Source organism: Pongo pygmaeus, chromosome 4 (assembly GCF_028885625.2).
Source record: "Pongo pygmaeus isolate AG05252 chromosome 4, NHGRI_mPonPyg2-v2.0_pri, whole genome shotgun sequence".
NCBI classification, from domain to species: domain Eukaryota; kingdom Metazoa; phylum Chordata; class Mammalia; order Primates; family Hominidae; genus Pongo; species Pongo pygmaeus.
The window spans coordinates 135990561-136016840 of record NC_072377.2 but is presented as its reverse complement, the minus strand read 5'-3'; the positions used below and the strand labels follow the sequence as shown (position 1 = coordinate 136016840).

General features: G+C 37.9%; 1 protein-coding gene across 7 annotated transcripts in view; it reads left to right on the top strand.

Moving 5' to 3' along the window:
* Positions 1–26280, top strand: part of RAPGEF6 (Rap guanine nucleotide exchange factor 6) — a 210830-nt gene that overhangs the window by 133296 nt on the left and 51254 nt on the right. For all 7 annotated transcript variants that reach the window (XM_054488153.2, XM_054488152.2, XM_054488155.2 and 4 more), the window contains 5 exons: positions 2157–2321; positions 5109–5216; positions 7984–8187; positions 11108–11216; positions 21302–21542. In XM_054488153.2, coding sequence (XP_054344128.1) covers positions 2157–2321; positions 5109–5216; positions 7984–8187; positions 11108–11216; positions 21302–21542 — 827 coding nt within the window. The remainder of the gene's footprint in view (positions 1–2156; positions 2322–5108; positions 5217–7983; positions 8188–11107; positions 11217–21301; positions 21543–26280) is intronic.

The following is a 26280-nucleotide window of genomic DNA, read 5'->3' as shown; positions in this document are numbered from 1 at the left end:
CAAGGCAATAGTTTCAGCATGACTTGATAAATCTCAAGATGGAAGAGCAAGAGAGACATAAAAAGAGAGATCTAAATTAGGCTAGAAGAAATAGCAAGAAGTAGATGTAGGGAGGAAGGGTGGCCCAGACAGAGAAATATGCATGTGCTATATAAAATTGCATAATATATTTAAGAAAAAGCAGGAAATTTGTGTGGCTGGGATCAAGGGCATTTTGAGGTAAGATAGATTTTAGTCTAAAGAGGTAAGGGCTCATCTTTAAATAAAATTTAGAATGCATGACCTAGTCTCTATAGGTAGCCTGCCTCTGTGATTTTGCCAGTCAGAATAATGGCCTAACATGTTAATCAGTTCCCACCCCTCACTCAGCTATTCTAGGAAATGGAATTAAGTGACCCTAAATGACCCTAAACCAGAATTGGCCTGACTAATAAAACAATTTAGTACTCTTAGGCTTAGAATGTTTTGGAGGATAGGAGAATAGGAATGACCTATGATTTTCTTATCTCTTAAGGAGGTTGTTTCTGACTTCCTTCTAGAGAAACAATTTTCGTACCTTATTTTTAATTAATAAAATAGGGCCAGGCAGAGTGGCTCACGCCTGTAATCCCAGTACTTTGGGAGGCCATGGAGGATGGATCACGAGGTCAAGAGTTTGAGACCAGCCTGACCAACATGGTGAAACCCCATCTTTACTAAAAATACAAAAATTAGCTGGGCATAGTGGTGCACGCCTGTAGTTGCAGCTCCTCAGGAGGCTGAGGCAGGAGAATTGCTTGAACCCAGGAGGCGGAGGTTGCAGTGAGCCGAGATTGTGCAGCGGCACTCCAGCCTGGGCGACAGAGCCAGACTCCGTCTCAAAAATAAATAAAGTACCTTTTAATAAATAAAGTACCTTTTTATTTTTAATAGATTGTGAGATAAAGAACATTGTTAGTATTAATGTATGTTTACCATACAGTTATTCTAAACGATGAAACTCTTTGGATGACTGCAACAAATTGAAGGTTGGGTGTTATGGATAACAGTTTTTATATCAGGCTTAACATCTTGTTTGTTTCTGTATTTGTTCTTGTACCAACCTTTGAAAAAGCTACAAAGGGTAATAAACATTGGTTCAGAAGCTCAAAGAAGAGCAGTATGGAAATGTTTATATTCTTTTTTTTTTTTTTTTTTTTTTTTGAGACAAAGTCTCGCTCTTGTCGCCCAAGCTGGAGTGCAGTGGCATGATCTCAGCTCGCTGCAACCTCCACCTCCCAGGTTCAAGCAATTCTGCTGCCTCACCCTCCTGAGTAGCTAGGATTACAGGCGCCTGCCACCACACCCAGCCAATTTTTGTATTTTTAGTAGAGACGGGGTTTCACCATGTTCGCCAGGCTGGTGTTGAACTCTGGACCTCAGGTGACCTGCCCTCCTTGGCCTCCCGAAGTGCTGGGATTACAGGCATGAGCCACACCACGCCCAGCCTGTTTATATTCTTTTATAAAGTTGGAAACAAGCATTTAAAACTCTGAATTAATTTCAAAACTGTCTGTAGAACTTCTGGTTCCTCTCAATGTGGTGACCTAGCATGGAGAGGAAACTGTATGAGAGGAACTGTAGAAAAGGAAATATTTATTCTGGGAAGTAACAATAATGAAACAGGCTCTCTTGAACTGGTGTGTTCTTCCTACAGCCTGGTCAGAGAAGATTTTTGAGGTGGATTAAATTTGAAGAAAAGCTTTCTTTTTTCTTTCTTCCCTTTCATTCCTTTCTTTTTCTTTCTTTCTTTAGTTTAACTTTCACCTCTTTTGTTGCCTTGAGACAATAAATACATGCCCTGGTTGTAGGAGAAGTGGCAGTAACAGCCCACACCAGGGCTAAATTAGTGAAGTTCAAAGGTCCTGCTATGATGAAATGCCAGTGAAAACAGCTTCAGCTGAGTGAGTGCTGTTGGCTATTTATTTCTCTGCCTTTTCTGTCTCTCAGCCTCTGGGTGCTGATGGATTACAATTAAGTTTGCATTCCAATTCTCCCAGCGCTAAGGATTTAAAGGCGAAACTGTACTTTGACGATTTGGCTAATGGAGTAGCTACAAAGGGGAGTAATCAACAATAGTTCTTTGGTTCTTGGGTTATTTGTTTATTTTCTAATCCTTCCTATCCTTGGATTTTTAGGCAACACCTGAGCGTCTCATAATGCATTTAATAGAAGAACATTCTATCGTGGATCCAACTTATATAGAAGATTTTCTATTAACTTATAGGACATTTCTTGAAAGTCCTTTGGATGTTGGGATCAAACTATTGGAATGGTTTAAGATCGACAGCTTAAGAGATAAGGTTGGTTTTATAAGGGGCATGAAAGTGATTTTAACCCAAAATTTTATTCATGAAACATTTGTAGTTGATAGATTACCTATTTGTTATGATAATAAGATTCAGTACACCTAAAAACATTAGTGAACCTGAACCATCAGTATAAACATTCTCGGCTTACTTTTATGACAGAATAGCATGTTAAAAGTGGACGAGAGCCTTAAAAAGCAAAAACTGAAATAAAGCTCTGGTATAGCTATAAGTTCGGGAAACATAATAGTTACATGAGAGTATTTTAGAATTTTGCTGAAATACTTGATTGTTTCTGGAGATCAATAAAACATTTTAAAATAGATTTAATATTTTAGAAAGAATATTCATCAAATACATTTTTTCAAGAGGGCAGATTGCTTTTAAGCTTCAAAATGGGAATATTTTTATTTTCTTGAGTTACAGACTTTATAATCATTGGAAAACAATTTATCAAACCTTAATATATCTCTCCTATGACTTATTTAAATCTACCTTTTGAGTATTTTTTTGTATTAAATGTTGTTCACTATTTTAAATAAATTATCTTAGCTTATTTCATGGGATATGTTTGTACATTTAATGGAAAGACTAGTAATACCTCCTCAAATTGGTAAGAAATAAGTTGTTTCAAGAAAATAAAAGTAGGATCATAAATGTCTGGTGTGTCTTTTTGAGTTATATTTTAAAGGAAATAAACTAGTTGCAGGTAGACTGCAGAATTCTTTTATTTAGGAGACTAACATCTAAAACTACAGGCTTGCACACCTCTCACCCTTTTTCTTAGAATTAAATATATTTACTTTGGTTGCCAAGAAAATAAAGGCATGCTTTGGGAATGAACAAGAATATGATTTAGTGATAATTATCCATATGCAAAAGAATGAAAATGGATTGCCACCTTATACTATAAACAAAAATGTACTCAAAATGGGTCAGAGACAGAAGAGCTATAACTATAATGCCTTAAAGATAGGGGTAGATTATCATGGCCTTGGATTTGGCGTTGGTTTCTCAAATATGAAAATATGACACCCAAGCACAAGCAGCAAAAGAAAAAATAGATAATTGGCCCTCATCAAAATTAAAATTATTTTTGCATCAAAGGACACTGTCCAGAAAGATAAGACAATGTACAGAATAAGCGAAAATTATATATCTGATAAAGGTTTAATATCCAAAATATATAAAGAACTTTTACAACTCAACAATGAAAAGACAGCACAGTTTAAACATGGACCAAGGACTTGCATAGACATTTCTCCAAAGAAGATATGTAAATGGCCAACAGGCACGTGACAGAGATGTTCAACATCATTAATCATAGAGAAATGCAGTTATAACCTCAATGAGATAGCACTTTACACCCACTAGGATGGCTTTAGAAAAGGAGGAAAAAAGAAAAAGTAACAAACATTGTCAACGGTATGGAGACATTTAACCCTCCTCCCCACCCCCACCCTACACACATTGATGGTGGGAATGTAAAATGGTATTACCTCTGCGGAAAAAACAGTTTGAGCAGTTCTTCAAAAAGTTAAACATAGGGTTACCATATGGGCCACCAATTCTAATCCTAGGTAAATACCCAAAGAATTAAAAACAGGTGTGCAAACGAAAACTTGACGTAAATATTCGTAGCAGTACTATTGACAATAGCCAAAAGGAAGAAATGACCCAAATGTCCATCATGGATAAACAAAATGTGGTATAGCCATACAATAAAATATTGTTCAGCCATAAGAAGAAAAGAAGTACTAATACTTACTACACCATGATGAACCTTGAAAACATTAAGCTAAGTAAAAGAAGCCAATCACAAAAGGCTAGGTATTGTATGATTCCATTTATGTGGAATAGCCAGAACAGACAAATAGACAGAAAAGCAAACTAGTGGCTGCCAGGGGCTGGAGAGAGGGCAGAATGGGAAGTGAAAGCTTAATGAGTTTGAGGTTTACTTTTGGAGAGATGAAAATGTTCCAGAACTCAGAACTAGACAGTGGTGATGGTTACACAGTATTGTTAAGGTAGTAAATTGTGAACTTTAAAGTCATTAAAATGATGAATTTTATGTGGATTCTACCACGATTTAAAAAAAATGACTCATTTCTTACATTGTTAGGCATGTTATTCGAATCAGCTTACGTTCGTTAATTTTTAACTTTTATGGAGCAAAGTAAACGGTTCCGCAGTTTGAAAATTTACAGTGTTTATAATGAAAGAAGTTTCAGATTTGTAAGAGTTTTTGTTTTGTTTTTTAATTTTTATAGAGACAGGGTTTTGCTATGCTCAGGCTGGTCTCAAACTCCTTGACTCAAGGGATCCTCCTTGCTTCAGCCACCTGAGTTGCTGGGATTGCAGGTGTGAGTCACCGCACCACACTCAGATTTGTTTTTGTTACAGTTTTGGTTAAACATGTTCCTGACCATGGAAACGCTTTCGGTATGGATTTTTGATTGATAGGATTGCCTGCTTTATGACATGAAGTTTGCATTTTAAGGTGCTACCTGAAATAGACATTCTGTGTACTTCTTTTATCTTAACAAACAGGCTTGTGTCTTCTCACTGAGTGGACAGAGTCCTGGCTCTGTTACTTCTGTGCACAGGGAAGCAAAAGCTCAAATTAAACCATGCCTTTCTATTAGAATGAGCCTTTTTTACACAAGGGAGGGAACAAGAGGGTTGTCAGTTCTTCATGAGTTTTAGACATGCTTTTGGAATCTACTTTTGCAGAAGGAATGCCTCTTATAACCATATGCTGCCTCTTTTATGTTTCCACAGGTGACACGGATTGTATTATTATGGGTAAATAATCATTTTAATGATTTTGAAGGTGATCCTGCTATGACTCGATTTCTAGAGGAATTTGAAAAAAATCTGGAAGATACAGTAAGGCTCAAAATAATTTCTGTTCCTCAGAGTGTAGTGGTCCCCCCCCAACACTAGCAAACTCAGAACAGCAATAGCTTTCATTCTCTCCTGTGTCTTAAATGTCCATTTTTAGAACTTCCGAATCTATATTCTAGACTTTTGTTCATTTATTCTCTGCCACCTCAATTAAAACAACATTTACACTCCTTCCTGACTCTTCCATTTTTTTTTTATTTATATTATTTATTTATTTATTTATTTTATTTATTTATTTTTTGAGACGGAGTCTCACTCTGTCGCCCAGGCTGGAGTGCAGTGGTACAATCTTGGCTCACTGCAACCTCCGCTTTCTAGGTTCAAGCGATTCTCTCCTGCCTCAGCCTCCTGAGTAGATGGGACTTCAGGTGCACACTACCACGCCCAGCTAGGTTTTGTATTTTTAGCAGAGACAGGGTTTCACCAGATTGCCCAGGCTGTTCTCAAACTCCTGACCTCATGATCCGCCCGCCTCGGCCTTCCAGAGTGCTGAGATTACAGGCGTGAGCCACCGCACCTGGCCCAACTCTTCCATTTCTGTATTAAGACTAATGACATTCTTATCTCTTAGTTACTCAGGCTTCTTATATACCTGGTGTTATATGTGTACCCTCAGTCTCTTTTTCTTGAATTCCCTGGCCAGGATTTCCAGTCAGTTGCTAAAGTCACCTAGGTCACTGATTTAGTCATACACGTGTATGTTCACATATTTTCTTATGGTCTCTCTCAGCCATTTCTTTTTTACTCCCTGGTTTAAGACTTAATTATTTCATTATATCTGATCTATTATAATAACCTGCTCACTGATCCTAGTTCTAGTTTCTCTTCTAGTTCATTCTGTGTGGCCAAAAGATTGCTTTTAAAACACACATGTGATGACTATTATTCTCTTTGTCAGTAAACTATACTTCCTACCAAAGCAGTTCCTCACCCATATATTCAGGTCCTTTGCCTACCTTTTTGCCCTTTTTCCTGTGTACCCTAGATTATAGCCAAATCAGACTATTTTATTTTCCACTTCTGCATCCAGACCATGCTAGAATTTTCTTTTCCTCGCCTATTGAAACTGTTTCACTATCAGTGCATATCCTAAATATCAAATCTATATTAAGACTTTCTAGGTTTCTTTTCTACATAGGATTCACCTGTTCTAAATGTACAGCACCTAAGATAATTCCCTTCAAGTCCACAGTAGCTGTTCATGAATTCATTTTAAACTCCCTGTCAGATATAAAACTTTGAGCTGTGACTTGGTTGCCTGCTTCAAGCAACTTGAAATTTTAGGAAATAAGTAGTAATGCAGCATAGTGTTTTAGGAGTACAGCTCAAGCTCCACCATTTGCTAGATTTGTAAACTCAGACATTGCCTGATCTTATGCCTTAGTTGTGTTATTTGTAAAGATAGTAGTTCCTAGTTCATTGAGATTGTTGTAAGGATTATAATGAGCTGATAAGCATAACAGTCTGTACACAAAACCTGTCACATAGCAAATGCTCAAGAGCTGTAATTAATTACTTACAGAGCATAAGTGGATTGAGTTGAATGAAGTGGGAAAAATTGGCAAATTTGGTCCCTTTCGTTACCCCTTGGTTCCTATTGACTTCTTGGCAGCACATGTGCTCTATACAAAATGGGGAGAGTGAACAACACTGGGAACTTGATTAAAGGGTTATAGAGGCACTCCACTATCATTTGAGTCATCCTGTGTTGGCTGTGTAAATATTCACGGGACATCAGAATGTGGAAAAAAAGTCATGGGATTTTTTTTTCCAGTAATCAGTAAGCCATCAGGTATTCATTGCATTCTACTTCATACTCAAAGGCATTGATGTAGGATCAGAACAAATGTAAGACTTGGTGTCTGCTTTAAAAAAAAAACTTTAGCTTTTTGTTATGGACATGAGATTTGCACATATTAGTACAATTTGCAATAATTGAAACTGGAATTAGAACTGGTAGACTGAGTGTAAGGAAGAGCTAAAATAATACAAGAAGGAGGTCTTTTCTGGACGAGATGAAAACTTGAATGTTTCTTTGAACATTGGACAGTATTTAAAAAGGTGGTTCAAGTTGTTCAAGGTTTTGAATAAAGGTTTTAAAAGATTCTGGTTTTATATAACAGCCAGGAGATAAGCAAGGTGGGAGTAGAGTGTGTATTAGGAAAAGTTTAAGAAATGATAAGTAGGTCGGGCATGGTGGCTCATGCCTGTAATCCCAGCACTTTGGGAGGCCGAGACGGGTGGATCACGAGGTCAGGAGATCGAGACCATCGTGGCTAACATGGTGAAACCCTGTCTCTATCAAAAATACAAAAAATTAGCCGGGCATGGTGGCGGGCGCCTGTAGTCCCAGCTACTCAGGAGGCTGAGGCAGGAGAATGGCATGAACCCGGGAAGCTGAGCTTGCAGTGAGCCGAGATCGCACCACTGCGCTCCAGCCTGGGCAACAGAGCGAGACTCCGTCTCAAAAAAAAAAATAAAGAAATGATAAGTAATTTTTTGTCATCTCTCTGTAAATGAGACATCACTTGGAAATCTTTTTTAACCTATGATAATTTAAAAGTCTTATAATCATATTAAGAAATATTGTTGAGAGTGCTTTGGCGTGGGAGTGCCCGCTTCTTCAGTTTTGTTTACCTCAGCTTATACATATGTATTTATAACTCTAATTCTAATAATTTTAGGTGACTTTTAAAAAACCTATAGGAATAGATACATTTATATACATTTACCCTTTTCTGCTTTACAGAAGATGAATGGTCATCTCCGGTTATTGAATATTGCCTGTGCTGCAAAGGCTAAGTGGAGACAGGTTGTGCTGCAAAAGGCTTCCCGCGAGTCCCCTCTACAATTCAGCCTTAATGGAGGGAGTGAGAAGGGATTTGGTATTTTTGTTGAAGGAGTAGAACCTGGTAGCAAAGCTGCTGATTCAGGACTGAAACGTGGTGATCAGGTAAGTAAATAACCAACCACTTACATTCAAGCCTTCTTAGTATTATGCCTGCTGCTTTTGTTCTCATCTCCCAGAAAGCATGATCAGTTTAAGGAAATATTTTTCTGAGCCTTTTTTTAGAGGTAGTATCTGCATATGGTTTATTTTTAAAAGTATTTGTCATATATTTATTACTTTTAATGGAAAATTTGGTGTAGTGTGGCCAGAAATAGCATGGTCTACTGAGCTCTCTATCAACATGACCTCATTTGAATGGGCCTGCCTATCCTTCATGGATTAGGAAACTGTATAAGCTGGCAACTTGAGAATACTCCAGAACGATCAATATATGAATTAGCACCCTTGCAAGTTTTGAAGGAGACAGCACTTCTACCTCATAGTACTCTTAAATGTAAGTGGCTGCAGATTACTGAAGGTTATGGTAATCATTAAGTTATGTTCATATGGTAACATAACTATATCCATAAGCAAAGTGAGCCAAATGGGGGACTAGGAAAAAAGACACTCTTAGGAATTTTATGGTGATTTTTTTTTTTTTGGTATAGGCATTAGGTAAGTATAGAGCAGCCTATTGCAAATGTGATCTGCTGGCAACTTTGTTACATAAAAAAATGGAATTCTCAGGCTTCTCTCAATCCTGTTAGTCATATTGACCACATTCTTAAGCAATGATGTCTGAACATCTGTATTTTTAACAAAGCTCTCTAGATCGGTGGTCCCCAACCTTTTTGGCACCAGGGACCAGTTTTATGGAGGACAGTTTTTCCACGGACCAGGTTGTTGGGGCTGGGGGGATGGAGATGGTTTTTGGATGAAACTGATCCACCTCAGGTCATCAGGCATTCAGACATTAAATTTTCATAAGGAGTGCCCTAGATCCCTTGCATTTGCAGTTCTCAACAGAGTTCACACTCCTATGAGAATCTAATGTCACTGCTGATTTAACAGGAGGTGGAGCTCAGGCGGTAATGCTCACTGGCCCACTGCTCACCTCCTGCTGTGTGGCCCAGTTCCTAACAGGCCATGGGTCTGTGTCCTGGCGGTTGGGGACCCCTGCTCTAGATGATTCTCATGTACTTCAAAGGGTGGTTTCCCAAATCTGCCTGATCATCAGAATCATTTAGGAAACTTGCTTTCTCCCCATTTAAAATTTTGTTCTTTCGTTTTGGAATGTGGCTTTATTTTAACGGAGCCATGTTATCATTTTTTAAAAACTATGAGCTTATTCATATTATGAAAGGTTCTACACTCTAGAACGGTTCTCAACTAGTGGCAATGTCTGCAGATATTTTTTGTTATTATGACTTGGGGATTATTACTGGCATGTTGGTGGACAGAGGCGGAGGATGCTGCTAAACAGCCTACAATTCCCAGGACAGCTTCCACAATAGAGTTTTCTAGGCCTTACCCCAGACTACTCATTAGGAATGTCTAATAGCTAGGATCCTGTAATCAGTATATTTATTGTTCAATTATTTGTATCACAGACACATTTAATAATCTAATTCTTCACACACACAAAGTGAAATCCATTCTTGAGAATGAAATTTATCATGCTTTTACTTCTTCCTTCAGTCTTCTCAACTACTGTTGAAATGATCTGAGATTTTAAATCTACATTATTATTTTTTAACATTATGTATCTTCTGTTTCAAGAAGGCTTTTGATGTTTGCATTAAGTTTCATAAGCTTTTAAACAAGCATTTAGACATTTACACCCGCTTAACTGATTTCATTGATCACTTCTATTTCATTTGCACTGTATATCCCCATTATTTCAATTCATTTCACAGTTATCTTTGGTACTTCTTTTAGTACTTTTTTAAGGAACAGATGGGTGATACAGTATTATATGTTCTTGCCTTCCTGAAGATACTTGTGTTCAATGGAGCGTAACATTTTTTTCCCACGGTGACTTTTCCCTCAGAATGCTAAAGTCACAGAAAGTTACCACATCAACTTAATGTTGCCCAAGAGAAGTCCAAACTCTCTGTGCTGCTTTTGTAGGTACCTTTGGGTTATCATCCCACAATGATGTTTATTGATTCTTTATTCTTTCTCCTTGGAACACAGAAATTTCATTGGGATATGTTTTTAAAAATAGATCTCTTTTTATTATTTTTGCACAGTACTAGATAAGACATTTTAGTGCATAGATGCAAGTCTTTTTTTCAACTCTGGGAATTTTACTTCTATGAAATTTTTTTTTCTTTCCCTAATATTTTTTCACTCTTCTTCTTATCCTTTAGAAATTTTTATGTTGACCCCCTAGATCTGCTCTCTGTTCTGACTAGTTTTTGCTCATTATATCTTTTTATCCTTTTCCCTTAGAATCAGTACTTCTTAAAATAAACTGCTTCTATGATTCTGAGGTATAGCCAAATTGGGGAAGCCCTGTTGTGAAGGGTCAGCAGTGTTTACCTGGAAGAAGAACCCATTTCAGTTGTGCTTCTTGCTGTTTGGCTGCCTGATTCAATCAGTGGCCGAAAATCATATTAAATATATTTGGAGTACTCCCTTTAAAAGAATTACCTCTCTTTGAAATTCAGTAAATTTACATTGAGAATATTTGACAAATTTGTATATAAATTTGCAGGCAATAATTTTTATGAGCGGATCTGCCATGATTAAATGTTTTCCTTTATAAACTATCTGGTGTGGGTATTTTTTAAATTTCCTCAGTATGATCCCAGAGGGCATTAACTTTCAAAAAAAATGTTTATAGTAAAGAATTTGGAAAATACAACAATATAGAGAAAAAGTAAAACAGTAGTCCAGCTTCTCACAGAGATAACTGTTGTTCACATAGGAGTACATTTTATTCAAGTTTCATTTTGTTTATTCACTATTAAACTTTTTAAGGTTGTAGGAGTAACTAATACTGTTCTCTATTAATTTGTATTTTTTAAATACTTTTAAGATTATGGAAGTAAATGGACAAAACTTTGAGAATATTACATTTATGAAAGCCCTTGAAATTTTGAGGAATAATACTCATCTTGCACTTACTGTGAAGACCAACATTTTTGGTGAGTTTTGTTGTAAAAATTGCCTGAACTCTTTCTTCTTAATTTGGTAATAGAAAAGTCATTACAGTGGAAGAAAAGATAGTAAAATATAAACATGTTTTTGTCTAAGCTCTTCAGCTAGTTTCAGAATCTTTAGTTTTGAACTATTATGTATTCTAGAATTTTCATTTTTCATTATGTTTTTAATTATTTTGATAGAAGGTAAGTTTTAAAATAGGTGTACAGCTACCTTCAGTTAGTCATTTATGAAATTCCTATGGAGCATGCATTATGTACTCTGCTGGAGGGATACTGAATGAAAGATAGAATGACCTGAATAAAACTAAGAAGTCATAATCAGGCATTTTTTCCCCCAGCTAGTGTGCAAATTAGTCTACTTCTAATCCTTAAGCCAGCTTTCTGAAGTAATATGAATGCCAGATTAGCTGTTTTATGGAAATAAACTGAGTAAAGCATTGACTTAAGTACTCAGTGAATTACAGATTTCTAATAAGAGCATACTCTACCTTTGTGTGGAAAAATGATTACAGTGCCTCTGTTGTGTTTTTATCATGTTTATATTTAAATAAAACCAGTGACTAAGCTCATACTTTTAACCAGATCTACTGTGTGTTTTTTTAAACTTTTAGGAAGATTTACTGTGATTTGATTGCCTTAGACATTTTAGGATTTTTGCGGAAATTCTGAAAAGAGTAACAGTAAAAATCATATAGCAATTGAAATAACAAAGAATATTTAAGAGTCCTTATGAAGTAGGGAGGAAAACAATCTCTAGGTTTTTTAGGTTACAATTTGAGAAGTAAGAGTTGGCTTTAAAAGCCATGCCTATGGAAAGGAAGCGTGAGTTTTATTTTTTTCACTTTGGCTTTTTATATTGTGCTTAGTCATAATGAAAAATGAAACGTGGGGTTTTTCCTCTTTTTGAGTCCCTTTGACTGAAATACATCATGTTAAATCTGGTATATAACTGTCAATTGGCAATTTAGTATTATATTACTTTAGCACTAGAATAAGTAAGTAAGCCTTCAGAATTTTTTGATTTCCTGGAGTTTGGACTAATATCTAGAAATGCCAACTTTTAGGTTAAACGAAAGAGATTTCCAGTTTCAAAAAATATGAAAGCAGGACTTGCTCTCTTACTTTGAGCAAGTTATTTAGTCTTTCCAAGCTTCAATTTCTCTAGCACTATTTCCTAGGTTTCTTCTAAGTATGTAATACCTTTAAACCTTTTGTACCCGTCACATAAAGATTACTAACTGGTATTAAATATTCTGAATAAAAATACAGAGATAGTGTGAACCCCCATGAACTCTGGGACACAGACAAGTAGATCTGAAGGATGCAAAAGACAGAAGCCATACCCTCAGAACCCTTTGAGCAGTGGGAAGACAGTTGGCCAACAGAACTACTGTTGGCAGAGGGTAGAAGTTACATGGTGCCGCAAAGGGGGAACATAGCAGTCACCTCTTTCTTCCTTACGCTAGGTGGAAAGCAAAACACCAAGGAGAAAGCTAAATACCTCATGTTTAGATTTAGCAAATGCACCCAGAGAAGAAAACAGCTGGCAATCTCGGTTTACTCTTTCTATTCTGGAATTTTAATTTATCTATTAAATTACAAAGGAATATTTGTAAAATATTTGTAGAAATGGAGCATTTTACTCTAGATGTGGTGATGCCCATAATAAAGCCCTAATAACTCTGGCATTACCATGAAATGGAGTTGAGCAGTTAGGTCATCCTATATCAAACTCACAGTGAGGACACCTACAAAAAGGAAAGCTGTGACCAGAAGACATTGGTTCAGTGATACTGAGAGGTGAAGCCAGCTGGATTTCCTGGGTCAAGTGGGGACTCAGAGAACTTTTCTGTCTAGCTAGAGATTGTAAACACACCAATCAGCACTCTGTAAAAACACACCAATCAGTGCTCTGGGTCTAGCTAAAGGATTGTAAATGCACCAGTCAGCACTCTGTGTCTAGCTAAAGGATTGTAAATGCGCAATCAGCCCTCTGTAAAAATGCACCAATCAGCGCTCTGTGTCTAGCTAAAGGATTGTAAATGCACCAATCAGCACTCTGTAAAATGGACCAATCAAGCGCTCTGTAAAGTGGACCAATCAGCAGGATGTGGGCAGGGACAAATAAGGGAATAAAAGCTAGCCGCCCCAGCCAGCAGCGGCAACCTGCGAGGGTCCCCTTTCACCCTGTGGAAGCTTTGTTCGTTCACTCTTCACAGTAAATCTTGCTGCTGCACAGTCTTTGGGTCTGCACCACCTTTAAGAGCTGTAACACTCGCCGCGGAGATCCGCGGCTTCATTCTTAAAGTCAGCAAGACCGTGAACCCACCAGAAGGAAGAAACTCCGGACACATCTGAAGGAACAAACTCCAGACACACCATCTTTAAGAGCTGTAACACTCACCATGAAGGTCTGCGTCTTCATTCTTGAAGTCAGCGAGACCAAGAACCCACCAGAAGGAACCAACTCTGGACACAATACCAGAGCAAACCATTCTCAGTCCTTTTGTATTACTTAAAACTGATGATCAGGGATCACCAAGCCTAAGGAGAATCAGGATCATTGAGAGGGTGTGGTAGAGACCTAATGAGTGATCTTATAGATTCTGGAGAAAATATTTAAAGAAGAGAAGAAAAATATTTCTAGAACGCTGCACAGAGCAATTTAAAAATTTATCCCTTGAGATGCAGAGCTTGCAGTGAGCCGAGATTGCGCCACTGCACTCCAGCCTGGGGGACAGAGCGAGACTCCGTCTCAAAAAAAAAAAAAAAAAGACAAAAAAAATTTATCCCTTGAAACAAGAACGGGATATTAGGAAAGAATAAGCAACAATCATTGAGAAAGAAGTAACTCTTACAGACAAAAACATTCGTTTGAAAGAACAGATAATAAAGTTGAGAAAAATCTCCCATACTATGGAACAAAAAGACAAAGTAAAATTAAGCTCTATTCCAGGATATCTAAAAGAAAATGTAAGGAAGAAGATATTTAGGAAATAATAGCAGAGAATATCCCAGAGTAAAAGAAGGATGTGACTCTCATATTTCAAAGGCCTCACTATGAGCTGAGGAAAATGTATTAAACAAAACTTGTGTCAACTTTCTACTTCCAGTATTGACTGAAGACAACTTAAAAGAGCTAGACTAAATATGAAAAACTATAAACAAACATAACATTCCAAAAAGATAGTGAAAAACTCTGGATGTGTCAAAGCCTTTTCCCACTCCTGGGACCGTATCCCAAAGTGATGTCTCTTTTTCCAGGGCCATTTTCCCATCCGTAGAATATAACTGAGAGGAGCTCCTTGATAAACTTACAAGTTTGTAGTTTAGTGCCCACCAAAGGATAAAATAGTAGCATTACAACCTTTGTTAGGATTGAGACTTTGAAAACCTCTCTCTGAAGTGGATGTGCGCTGTACCCAACTGACCATCTAGGTGACCAAGAAAAACTTACAGTTTTGGCCCTGGACTTAGATTACAGGTGCCTGACAAAAGAAAATAAATATCTTCTTTAGAGGATACTAACAGCAACTTGTTATTTCTAAAAATAATTTTTTAAAAACAGAGTCAAGCAAAGATTATGAGGCACTCTTAAAAGTCAGTATGAGCCAGAACCAACAGAAACAGAAGCACAGTTGCTCCAGAATATCAGACACAGATTTTAAGTTTGCTATCTTTTATGTCCATGAAGATAAAAATCAAATTAAGTGTTCCATTTCCAGATAAGATGGAGTAAACACATACCAACCTTCATCTGCCACTGAACTTAATAGTAAACCTAGACAGAATCATGACCCACTTAGTTGAGAACTCTGAAAACCAAATAGCAACAGGCAATTTGCAAAAGAATACCATAATTCAAAGTACCACCACCAGCAATGAATTCACTATTATTTTAATTTTAGTATGCCCTAGGTTGGACTCAAGGCAACCTAAAACCTGGATGTGAGTACTGTGGTACAGACAGATCCAGGAGAAGCCTGGCTTGAGGAATGAGAAAAGGGAACTCCTACTAATAGCAGTTGTCCTGTGGAGAAAAGTGACACCGCTTTTAGGCTTCATTGAATTCTAGTTTTCATGCAAGTGCTTACAGCCGTCTAAAGTTCTCTTTCTCCTCGAAGAGTCCCTCTACCTGACCCACACCTCATGTTTAGATTTAGCAAATGCACCCAGAGAAGAAAACAGCTGGCAGTCTCAGTTTACTCTCTTCCTATCCTGGAATTTTAATTTATTCCTCTTGGCTTCCACAGCTTTCTAACATCTTTAAAAATCCCACTTCTAGCCAAGCATGGTGGCTCATGCCTGTAATCCTAGCAATTTAGGAGGCTGAGGCGGGAGGATCACTTGAGACTAGGAGTTCCAAGACCAGCCTGGGCAACATAGTGAGACCTGGTCTCTACAAAACACTAAAATTTAGCAGGGCATGGTAGCGTGCACCTGTAGTCCCAGCTACTTGGGAGGCTGAAGCAGGAAGATCACTTGAGCCCAGGAGTTCAAGACTATAATGAGCTGTGATTGTGTCCCTGCACTCCAGCCTGGGCAACGAGCAAGACTGTCTCTAAACCCAAAAATTCCGTTTCTCAGAAAACTTGTCTTTTTAAGTTTTAATAAAAGTAGTAAGTGTGTATGTTTTGAAAACTAAAATACTAAAAATAGATATACAATGGAACCATACTGTGTACAATATTCTGTGCTTTTTCACATCAGTTCATACAGACCTACTTGTTATATAATTATTACATAGAATTCTATTATTACCATAATCTGTTGAGTTAATGTCATATTGATAGATATTTTAGATTGTTTATAGTTTTTGCTATTAACAGAGATATAATAAAAATTCTTTGTACTTTTATGCTCATATAGATCCATCTATATGATACATTTCTCAAAGTGGAATTACTTTTGACAGACACTGCAGGGTTTTACTTTCTGAAAGTTTATCACGATCTATGCTTCATTCATCAGTGTATAAGAATGTCTTGGCCGGGCACGGTAGCTCACGCCTGTAATCCCAGCTCTTTGGGAGGCCCAGGCAGGCAGATCACGAGGTCAAGAGATGGAGACCATCCTAGCTAACTCTGTCTCTACTAAAAATACAAAAATTAGCTGGGTGTAGTGGCATGCGCCTGTAGTCCCAGCTACTCGGAAGGCTGAGGCAGGAGAATCGCTTGAACCTGGGGGGCGGAGGTTGCAGTGAGCCGAGATCGCACCACTGCACTCCAGCCCGGCAACAAAGCAAGACTCTGTCTGAAAAAAAAAAAAAAAAAAAAAAAAAAGCCTCTGCAGTGGGTATAATCAGTCTTTTAAGTTTTGATATACATTATTTAATAACAAGTAAGGTTGAGCACCTTTTTTGTGTGTTTTGGCATTTCTTTTTCTTTTTTTTTTTTTTTTTTTTTTTTGAGACGGAGTCTCGCTCTGTTGCCCAGGCTGGAGTGCAGTGGCGTGATTTCGGCTCATTGCAAGCTCCGCCTCCCGGGTTCACGCCATCCTCCCGCCTCAGTCTCCGGAGTAGCTGGCACTACAGGCGCCCGCCACCATGCCGACTAATTTTTTGTATTTTTAGTAGAGATGGGGTTTCACCATGTTAGCCAGGATGATCTCGATCTCCTGACCTCGTGATCCACCCACCTCGGCCTCCCAAAGTGCTGGGATTACAGGCGTGAGCCACCGCCGCCAGGCTGGCATTTCTTTAAAGTCTTTTTTTTTTTTTTTTTTTTTTTTTGAGATGGAGTCTCGCTCTGTCGCCCAGGCTGGAGTGCGGTAGCACGATCTCCACTCACTGCAAGCTCCGCCTCCTGGGTTCATGCCATTCTCCTGCCTCAGCCTCCCGAGTAGCTGGGACTACAGGTGCCCGCCACCGTGCTAATTTTTTGTATTCTTTAGTAGAGACGGGGTTTCACTGTGTTAGCCAGGATGGTCTCAATCTCCTGACCTCGTGATCCACCTGCCTCGGCCTCCCAAAGTGCTGGGATTACAGGCGTGAGCCACCGCACCCGGCCTCTGTAAAGTCTTTTGATTTCATCTGCCCCTTTTTATATTGTTACTCATCTTTTATTGACTTGTTTGAGCACTTTATAAATTAAAATAGTATCTTTCAACTCTTTTTAAAGAGTTGAAAATTTGAAAGTATTTTCCCCAAGTGGTTTGTGTTTTGACTTTTGTTTCGTGTGTTTGTGAACGCATATACACATATGTAGGAAGAGACATTTTTAATTTTTATGTAGTCAGTTTTATTAAGCTTTTATAGATTCTTTGGCACTTTTACTTTTGATTCATGTACAACGTCTGATATTGCTGTTTAATAGCATTGTAGTTATGTGTACTCACTATCCTTTCATTTTTGTCCCTATTTTTTTTAATTTAACACAATCATTTCTCTTCTTTAAAAGAAACTATAAGCTCCACAAATTTTTACATATAATGACATACTCATGTCCAGAGGAGAAATTTAACAATTTTTTTTTTTGAAACAGAGTCTCGCTCTGTTGCTCAGGTTGGAGTGCAGTGGCTCGATCTCGGCTCACTGCAACCTCCGCCTCCCAGGTTCAAGCGATTCTCCTGTCTCAGCCTCTGGAGTAAGTGGGATTACAGGCATGTGCCACCATGCCCGGCTCATTTTTGTATTTTTAGTAGAGGTGGAGTTTCACCATTTTGACCAAGCTGGTCCCGAACTCCTGATCAGGTGATCCACCCTCCTCAGCCTCCCAAAGTGCTGGGATTACAGGCATGAGCCACCACACCCAGCCAAATTTAACAATTTTTAAAAATAATTCAGTTACCTTACATACACACTACTAAGGAAATCTGCCCCTTCAAAGTTTTCCTGTTGCTCTGACAGAAAATTTGAATACTTTAGCATAGCATTATCTGGCCTCGTCTCTACCTTGTTCTCTAGTCATTTTAATTTTCTTGAACCTTCCTTCTACCACAGGGACTTTGAAGTTGAGATTTTCTCTACCTAAGATTACTCATCCTTTGCCTAGTTAAAATCTTCTCATCTTTCTGATTTCTTTTTACAAGATGACTTGCTCAAGGAAGATTGCCCTTTCCTACTGTTTTAAGTAGTTCCTCTGGTTATGTTTTATGCGTGTTAGACTGACTGTAAGTTACACAACAGGAGTAATATACAAACATCAAGTGAAGTGCCTGACCTATATTTATAGGTTAACATTTTTTGAATGAATATCTGAATTTTAGATTTAAAAGTATTGGCCAGTCGTGGTGGCTCACCCCTGTAATCTCATCACTTTGGGAGGGCGAGGCACAAGGATCGTTTGAGCCCAGGAGTTCAAGACTAGCCTAGGAAACATAGTGAGACTGCGTCTCTACAAAAATAGAAAAAATGAGCTGGGCGCAGTAGCACGTGCCTGTAGTCCCAGCTACCCAGGAGGCAGAAGTGGGAGGATCACATGAGCCCATAAAGTCAAGGCTGCAGTGAGCTGTGGTCTCCAGCCTGGATGACAGAGTGAGACCTGACCCTGTTTCCAAAAAATACATATATAAATGTACATATATACATGTACACACACACACACATAAACACACGTGTGTGTATATATTGCCATATGGCTTAAAATCAAGTGAAATTTGTAAAATATTTTACTTTATTTTAATCATGCAGACTTTATGGAAGGTAACTTCTAAAAAGTCTCCATTTTGAAAGCAGAAAAATGTGCTTTTCATAAACTTGCACTGTGCTTTGGTAATGTGGTATCATCCTTCTGTTGAAACCCTCAAATCAGTCCAGATTTTACAAGTGAATACCAAGTTGTAAATGTTTTAATCCATTCTTAAGGCTTTATCCATTTCTATCTTACTTGTAAGTTCTTTGATTTTGTGGGAAACTCTTACTTTCCTTTTCTGTTGTTTTCCAAAAAAATTCTCTGTGATTGGATTTTTCAGTGGGCATATTTACACAATTTACAACTTAAAAAATAAAAAAAGGTGCAGCCTATACTGCTCAAAGCTGTATGTAATGATAAGCTGAGTGTTTGCTTCCACAGCTCATGCAGCTGAAGCCATTTAAGTCTATTCTAAGAATACGCAACCACTATTTCTCTGTAATTCAGACTTCTTCAGGCACCATGATTCATCGTTTCTAGATATTTAACCTTATACAGATTTATCTTTGCTTTATCCCAAGGAGATGTAGCCATCCTCACAAGGCAAAAATTTGGTGTAGGCAAACAGATTGCTAAACAGGTAATTTCCCAAATGTACCTGCACCCTCATTAAGGATGAAGTAATTCACCAGACTTAGTTAGACTTGACAGAAAGATATCTGAGGCCGGGCACGGTGGCTTAACGCCTGTAATCCCAGCACTTTGGAAGGCTGAGACGGGCAGATCTCTTGAGCCTAGAAGTTCGAGGTCATCCTGGGCAACATGTCAAAACCCCATCTCTACAAAAAAATACAAAAATTAACCCGGCATGGTGGCACACTCCTGTAATCCCAACTGCTCCAGAGGCTGAGGTGGGAGGATCACCTGAGCCCAGGGAGGTCGAGGCTGCAGTGAGCCCTGATCACACCACTGAACTCCAGCCTGGGCAACAGAGTGAGACCCTTTCTCAAAAAAAGGAAAAAAAAAGGGTCAGGCATGGTGGCTTACGCCTGTAATCCCAGCACTTTGGGAGGCCGAGGCGGGTGGATCACCTGAAGTCGGGAGTTCGAGACCAGCCTGACCAACATGGAGAAACCCCATCTCTACTAAAAATACAAAATTAGCCGGCTGTGGTGGTGCATGTCTGTAATCCCAGCTACTTGGGAGGCAGGAGAACCGCTTGAACCCGGGAGGCGAAGGTTATGGTGAGCCAAGATTGTGCCATTGCGCTCCAGCCTGGACAACAAGAGTGAAACTCTGTCTCAAAATTTAAAAAAAAAAAAGCAGTATCTAAGATATGATTGGTTGTTTACTTGTTTTTACTTCAGACCACTGAAGTGGATATTTTTTTAGCAGCTTTACTGAATGACATAGCCTCATAAATGTGACCGTGACGAATCGATATATATTACCAAATTAAAATTACCAAAATTAGGCCGGGCATGGTGGCTCATGCCTGTAATCCCAGCACTTTGGGAGGCCGAGGTGGGCTAATCACCTGAGGTCAGGAGTTTGAGACCAGCCTGGCCAACATGGGGAAACCCTATCTCTACTAAAGATACAAAAATTAGCCGGGTGTGGTGATACGTGCCTGTAATCCTAGCTACTCTGGGAGCTGAGGCAAGAGAATCGCTTGAACCCGGGAGGTGGAGGTTGCAGTGAGCTGAGATTGTGCCACTGCACTCCAGCCTGGGCGACAGAGCAACACTCTGTCTCAAAATCCATCAATCAATCAATAACCAAAATTACTGCTTTTGGTAAAAGTAAAAATAAAGTCCAACAAAGCTTTTCTCATCTAAATTTTACAATCTGAACCTGACTACAGTAGTCAGGTCTCATCTCAAGTGACATATGTAGTTATCCCTCGGTATATGCATAGGGTTGGTTACAGGACCTCCACCCCATGTACACCCAAATTTGTGCATATTCAAGACCCACAGTTGGTTCTTCAGAGCCATACGCAGGTTTTTGCATCCCAAGAATACTGTATTTTCAATCCACGTTTGGTTGAAAAAAATTCAAGTATAAATGGACCCACATAGTTCCAACTAATGTTTTTCAACGGTCAGCTGTATTATAAGGAATAACATACAATAGAACCTAAATATCTGTTTCTATAAAATTAGTTGATTAGCAGTTATATTACTTATTACCTAAATAGGAACCTCTGTTTTTTTCAAACTTGCCTGCAGCCTGCCCACTTCCTTTCCCTTTCCCCCCACTGACTTTCCTTTTATTAGTGTTGGGCAAAATCAGAAGTATAATCAGGTATAAAAACTAAAGAAAGAAGATACAGCTGCTAAAGGACGGGTAAATACTTGACAGTGTTTAGTTGAATGAGACTGAGAAAGTTCAAATAATGGAAAGTCACTGTGTTTATCCTTAAAATTTGTTGTTGGTACAAAAATTTTCTGAAGAGAAGAAAAATGAAATGACACATTTGTTTTATTTCCACAGTGTTCAAAGAGTTACTTTTTAGGACTGAACAAGAGAAATCTGGTGTTCCTCATATTCCCAAAATTGCTGAAAAAAAAAGTAATCGCCATTCTATCCAGCATGTGCCAGGAGATATTGAACAGACATCACAGGAGAAAGGAAGTAAGAAAGTTAAAGCAAATACTGTTTCAGGTGGAAGAAACAAAATCAGGAAGATTTTGGATAAAACACGATTTAGTATCTTGCCTCCAAAGCTATTTAGGTAGGTAATGCCAATCTTAGCCATGCAGGGATTTTCAGTTTCACTGTAAAGTTTTTATTTGGGGTGGGGGGAGGCTTGGGTAAGTTTTGCTTTATTATATAGCTAATGTATCATAAAGCCTTCAAACAGTACTCAAATAAGAATACATTTGAACTTCTCCCTATCACTTTCATGAAGTTACCACTTTCAGATTATATAATAGCATTATTTTGAGTTTTGGGAAAGACTATCCATTTTATTTTATTAAATCTATTTTTAAATATTTTTGGTCCAATTTTAGTCTCCTGATCTCTACAAATTCTACACCTTAAATCTTGGGACTCATTCACCAGTTTTTTGTTTTTTTTTTAATCATTTTTCCTTTGCAGCACCATTTATTCCTTCTTGAATTCTAAAGTTGAGCTTTTTAATCAGACCTATTTCTATTTCCAAAATGGGATATCACCAAAACTTAGTAATACTTGAAGATTTTAAATGTAAATTAAGGTCTGTAAAATACTGATGGAATTAGTCCACTAAAGTGTCATGATTGGCGATGACTCTAGTATATATTACATTAGCAGCTTCCTGAAGCAATTACAAAAGTTCTAATCAAGAGCAGTACAATACTTAGCACATAGTAGGCACTCAGTTTTTATTTATTGAATAAGTTAAGACAGTGAATAATCAGTGAATGAAATCAAGTTAAAAAAATACGTTAAAAGAAAATACTTATTTGCCTCCTGAAAGTTCCTGGTAATTGTGCCAGATTATAGTTATAGAAACAAAAAGAGATAGTCCTTACCTCTGAAAAATTCACATCAGGAACCCTTATTCTGTACACATTCATTATATACTAAGCCAGAGACAGGAAGATAAATAGATCAAGGTTCTTATCCTCCAAGAGTTGATAATCTAAGCAAATTGCAAAGTTCTCATGTTACAGGTTGGTAAGTGGAGGCAGGAACAAACTTGTTAGGTTTGAATAGATTGTGTTTCTATGTATATAACTAGAGCCAGAGCAAGAGAAGTAGGTTACGAGGGACCTTGAATATTATGCTAAAGATAATAGACTTCATCATGTCATGACAGGGAGCCATAAGAAGACATGTGATTTGGTAACATTTGTTCTTTTAGGAAGACCTCTCTGATGGCTGTGTTAGTGATTTGGGGTTGTGGATACAGCACAATATAGCAGTGATAGCAGAGAGAACAATTGGGAGGCAACTTGGAATTGTGTCAACTCTCATCTTTAATGATAGCTATTTTTAAATATTTTTTCAATAATTAAAAATCTCGAAGATTTTCCAATCAGAAATGCTCGTCTTCCTGAATTCTTATTTCCAGTCAGGGAAACACATTTTCTCCTCATTTAATTTGGAACTCAGAGGATTAAAATACCCTGAGGTCTTTCTAAAAGTTCATTACTCATTCTATCCTTGAGGTGAGTGGCTTATAAAAATCATTACTTTAAAATACCAAAATTTTTGAATGTCGAGTGTACTGTAGCAAACACTGTAAGAAAAGGCATGGTCTCACAAATGGGGATTGAGTAAGGAGAATGTTAGAGGGGCCAGCCCACACTGAAGAGGTCAGGGACAGTTGGGGATGACTGGAAGTCACTGTGAAAAAGAGACAAAACCGAGGATCCAGAAGGCAGAAAAGAAGGCATGAGGAGAATTCCTCAGGGGGTAATGCCCTGAGTTCCACTTCCAGAAACCTTAATGGGTTTTGTCTGGAGTAGTTCTTTCTCCCATTAACTGCGTCTCATTTTGACCAGTGACACAGTTGTGACGTGTATCATCTGAAGACAGACAACACTGTAATTATAACTCTCTTCAACTTGTTACTATCACATTCTAACCAGCTGTACTCAAGTTTTAGGCAGCTAAATCAGTATCTCATCTCCACATCATCCTTTGGTGAGGGTGTGGGAATTAGTTACTGTACCTGAATTCTGTCTTTGGTTACAGCAAGAGGTGTAGAACTGAGGTCGCCAGGAACAGTCAGTTGAGTATTTTCAAGCATTATAACTTTATATTGGTACCCAAAAAAGAGGACTATCTGGTAAAAATATTTTGCTTAAACTCAGAAGGGATTATTGGGTCTCTTGCTTTGTGCCAACAAGAAAATGCTTGGTTATGAATATAAATATGAATAAAATGCTGCACTGCAGAAGTTTATATTAACCTGTCTGTCCCTTCCAAACTTGTTTCCAAGGAGTAAAATGCTAATTATTTCAGCCACATAAATACAGAAAAAATAGGTTATCTTGGAAGTCAAAGGTTTCTGGAGGCTGTTTTGTTGGGAGAGCTGTCTTACCTATCAGACTGGCCTTTTTGCATTTTTGAGAATGTATCTTATATTTCTTGACAGTCATCTGAAGTGAATTCAGACAATTCCTTCTGCTACACAAAAGTATACTACCCTTTATATATAAAGAGCTCTCAGAAATCAAATGGGAAAAAAAATCACTAAAACTTCAATGGAAAAATAGGCAGAAAACATGACTCAGATGATCTGTTTTGATATTGATCCAGGATATACAGTTTAATAGTGGATACCATTTGTTTCCTCACAGATTGACAAAAAGAATGGTCAGGGACAGAATTGAAAATGTTATAAGTTTATAAAAGTTTAGACTGGTGTGCTAATATAAAGTGATGCCTTTCTATTAAAAGCTTTAAAAGTGGCAAAATTCTGGCTGGGCACAGTGCCTCACGCCTGTTATCCCAGCACTTTGGGAGGCCAAGGTGGATGGATCACTTGAGGCCAGGAGGTTGAGACCAGCCTGACCAACATTGTGAAAGTCCATCTCTACCAAAAATAAAAAAACTAGCTGGACATGGTGGCGTACACCTGTAATCCCAGCTGCTTGGGAGGCTGAGGCAAGAGAACTACAAAAATTAGCTGGGCATGGTGGCACATGCCTGTAATCCCAGCTACTCGGGAGGCTGAGGCAGGAGAACCACTTGAACCCAGGGAGATGGAGGTTGTGGCGAGCCAAGGTCGTGCCACTGCACTGCAGCCTGGGCGACAGAGTGAAACTCCAACTCAAAATAAATAAATAAATTAATTAATTAATTAATTTTATTTTTATTAGTGACAGGGTTTCACCATGTTGGCCAGGCTGGTCTGGAACTCCTGACCTGGGACTCCTGACCTCAGGTGATCCACCCGCCTCAGCCTCCCAGAGTGCTGGGATTACGGGTTTGAGCCATTGCACTAGCCAATAAATATTTTAAAATGGCAAAATTCTTTGATTTAGTAGTTCTGTTTCTAATAGGAATTAGACGAAGATTTATATATAGATGCTCTAAGTTGTTTAAGCTATACTAAAACAAAATTGGAACACCCTAAATGTTCAACTACAAGGATTGGTTAAATAAATTCTACTATGCATCAGAAAAATGACTAGAAGGAAAAATATCAAAATGTTGATTGTGGTTTTTGGAAGGCATGGTTTCATAGGTAATTTTTCCCTTCTCTGCTTTCTTTCTGTATTTTGCAAGTTTTCTTCTTGAACATTTGTTATTTTTTAATTGAAAAAAAATGTTTAATGAGTTCAGTTTCACAATTTCTGAGCATCTCCTGTGTGCCAGACCTCTTTGGAAGAGGCACCAAGAACAGAAACTTGTTCTCTGACTTTAGCAGCACTCAGTTCTGTAAGAGTAGAGGATGAGTTGTCATAGAAAAGGAAGAATGTAAGGAAAGGACAAATACGTGAGATAAGAATAGATAATTCCAAAATCCCAAACAAACCATGATATAATTTTAAAAGAATGTTCCTAAAAATTAAAGGGAAAAATGTTACTAGTTTGAATTACATCTGTAAGTCAAGACGGAAGTATGGTTTTTATTGACCTAAGAATTCTTCACATTTCAGGAAATCTGTTCTTCTTTTTTAAAAATCACACAGCTTTTATTTTGTTTTTAAAATCACAGTTGCCTAAGTAACATTTCTGTGTTATTCATTGTAACAATCCCAGAAATAAACTGCCTTGCTTGCTTAACTGGAATTGTATTTTTCCTCCCCATTTCTTGTCAACATATTTTTTTGTTTGCTTTTTAAATATTGGGATTCTTTTTTATTTACATATTGGTGATATTTATGTAGCCTTTTTAGTTTCATAATATGAAACCAAGTACTTTTATCCTAAGTAAATTTAGTGTTGGGGAAGTATTGAGGAATTTTTTTAAACGATTTTTCTTCTGTTACTGCATCACCTTCTCAGGAGACTGTTTTGGTAAGAATGATACAATTACTTGCCAAATGGGTAAGAATGATACAATTACTTGCCAAATGGGCTTTATCAACTCAGCTTTCAAATAAGCATGGATATTTTGCCAACTAAATACTGTTTCTTTCATGAGATAGCATGGATTGTACATAGCAGTATAGTTTTCATTTATGCACCTCACACTTTAATTACTACGAATCTGTAACCAACTTTACGTATTTATAGCTATACGGTGTTGTCTCTATTGAGCATTCAGAAGCAGAAGCGATGTTAAATAGCACCAGTAAGAGCTATAAGGACTTTCCGTATTTTCTGTATGTCTTAATTTGTATAGTGATTCAGCTTGCTGCAATTGATGCAGTTAATTCCCTTTAATAGAAAATTGTAACTTTTTAACATTGTTAAAGTTGCTTCTACTTCATTATTAGTAGGACTGGACAGCCTCTTTAATGGTTTGCTTCCTTGGATTGTTGTCGCACCCTCTGTGTCCAAAAATTGATGTGTTTGTTTTCAAAAGT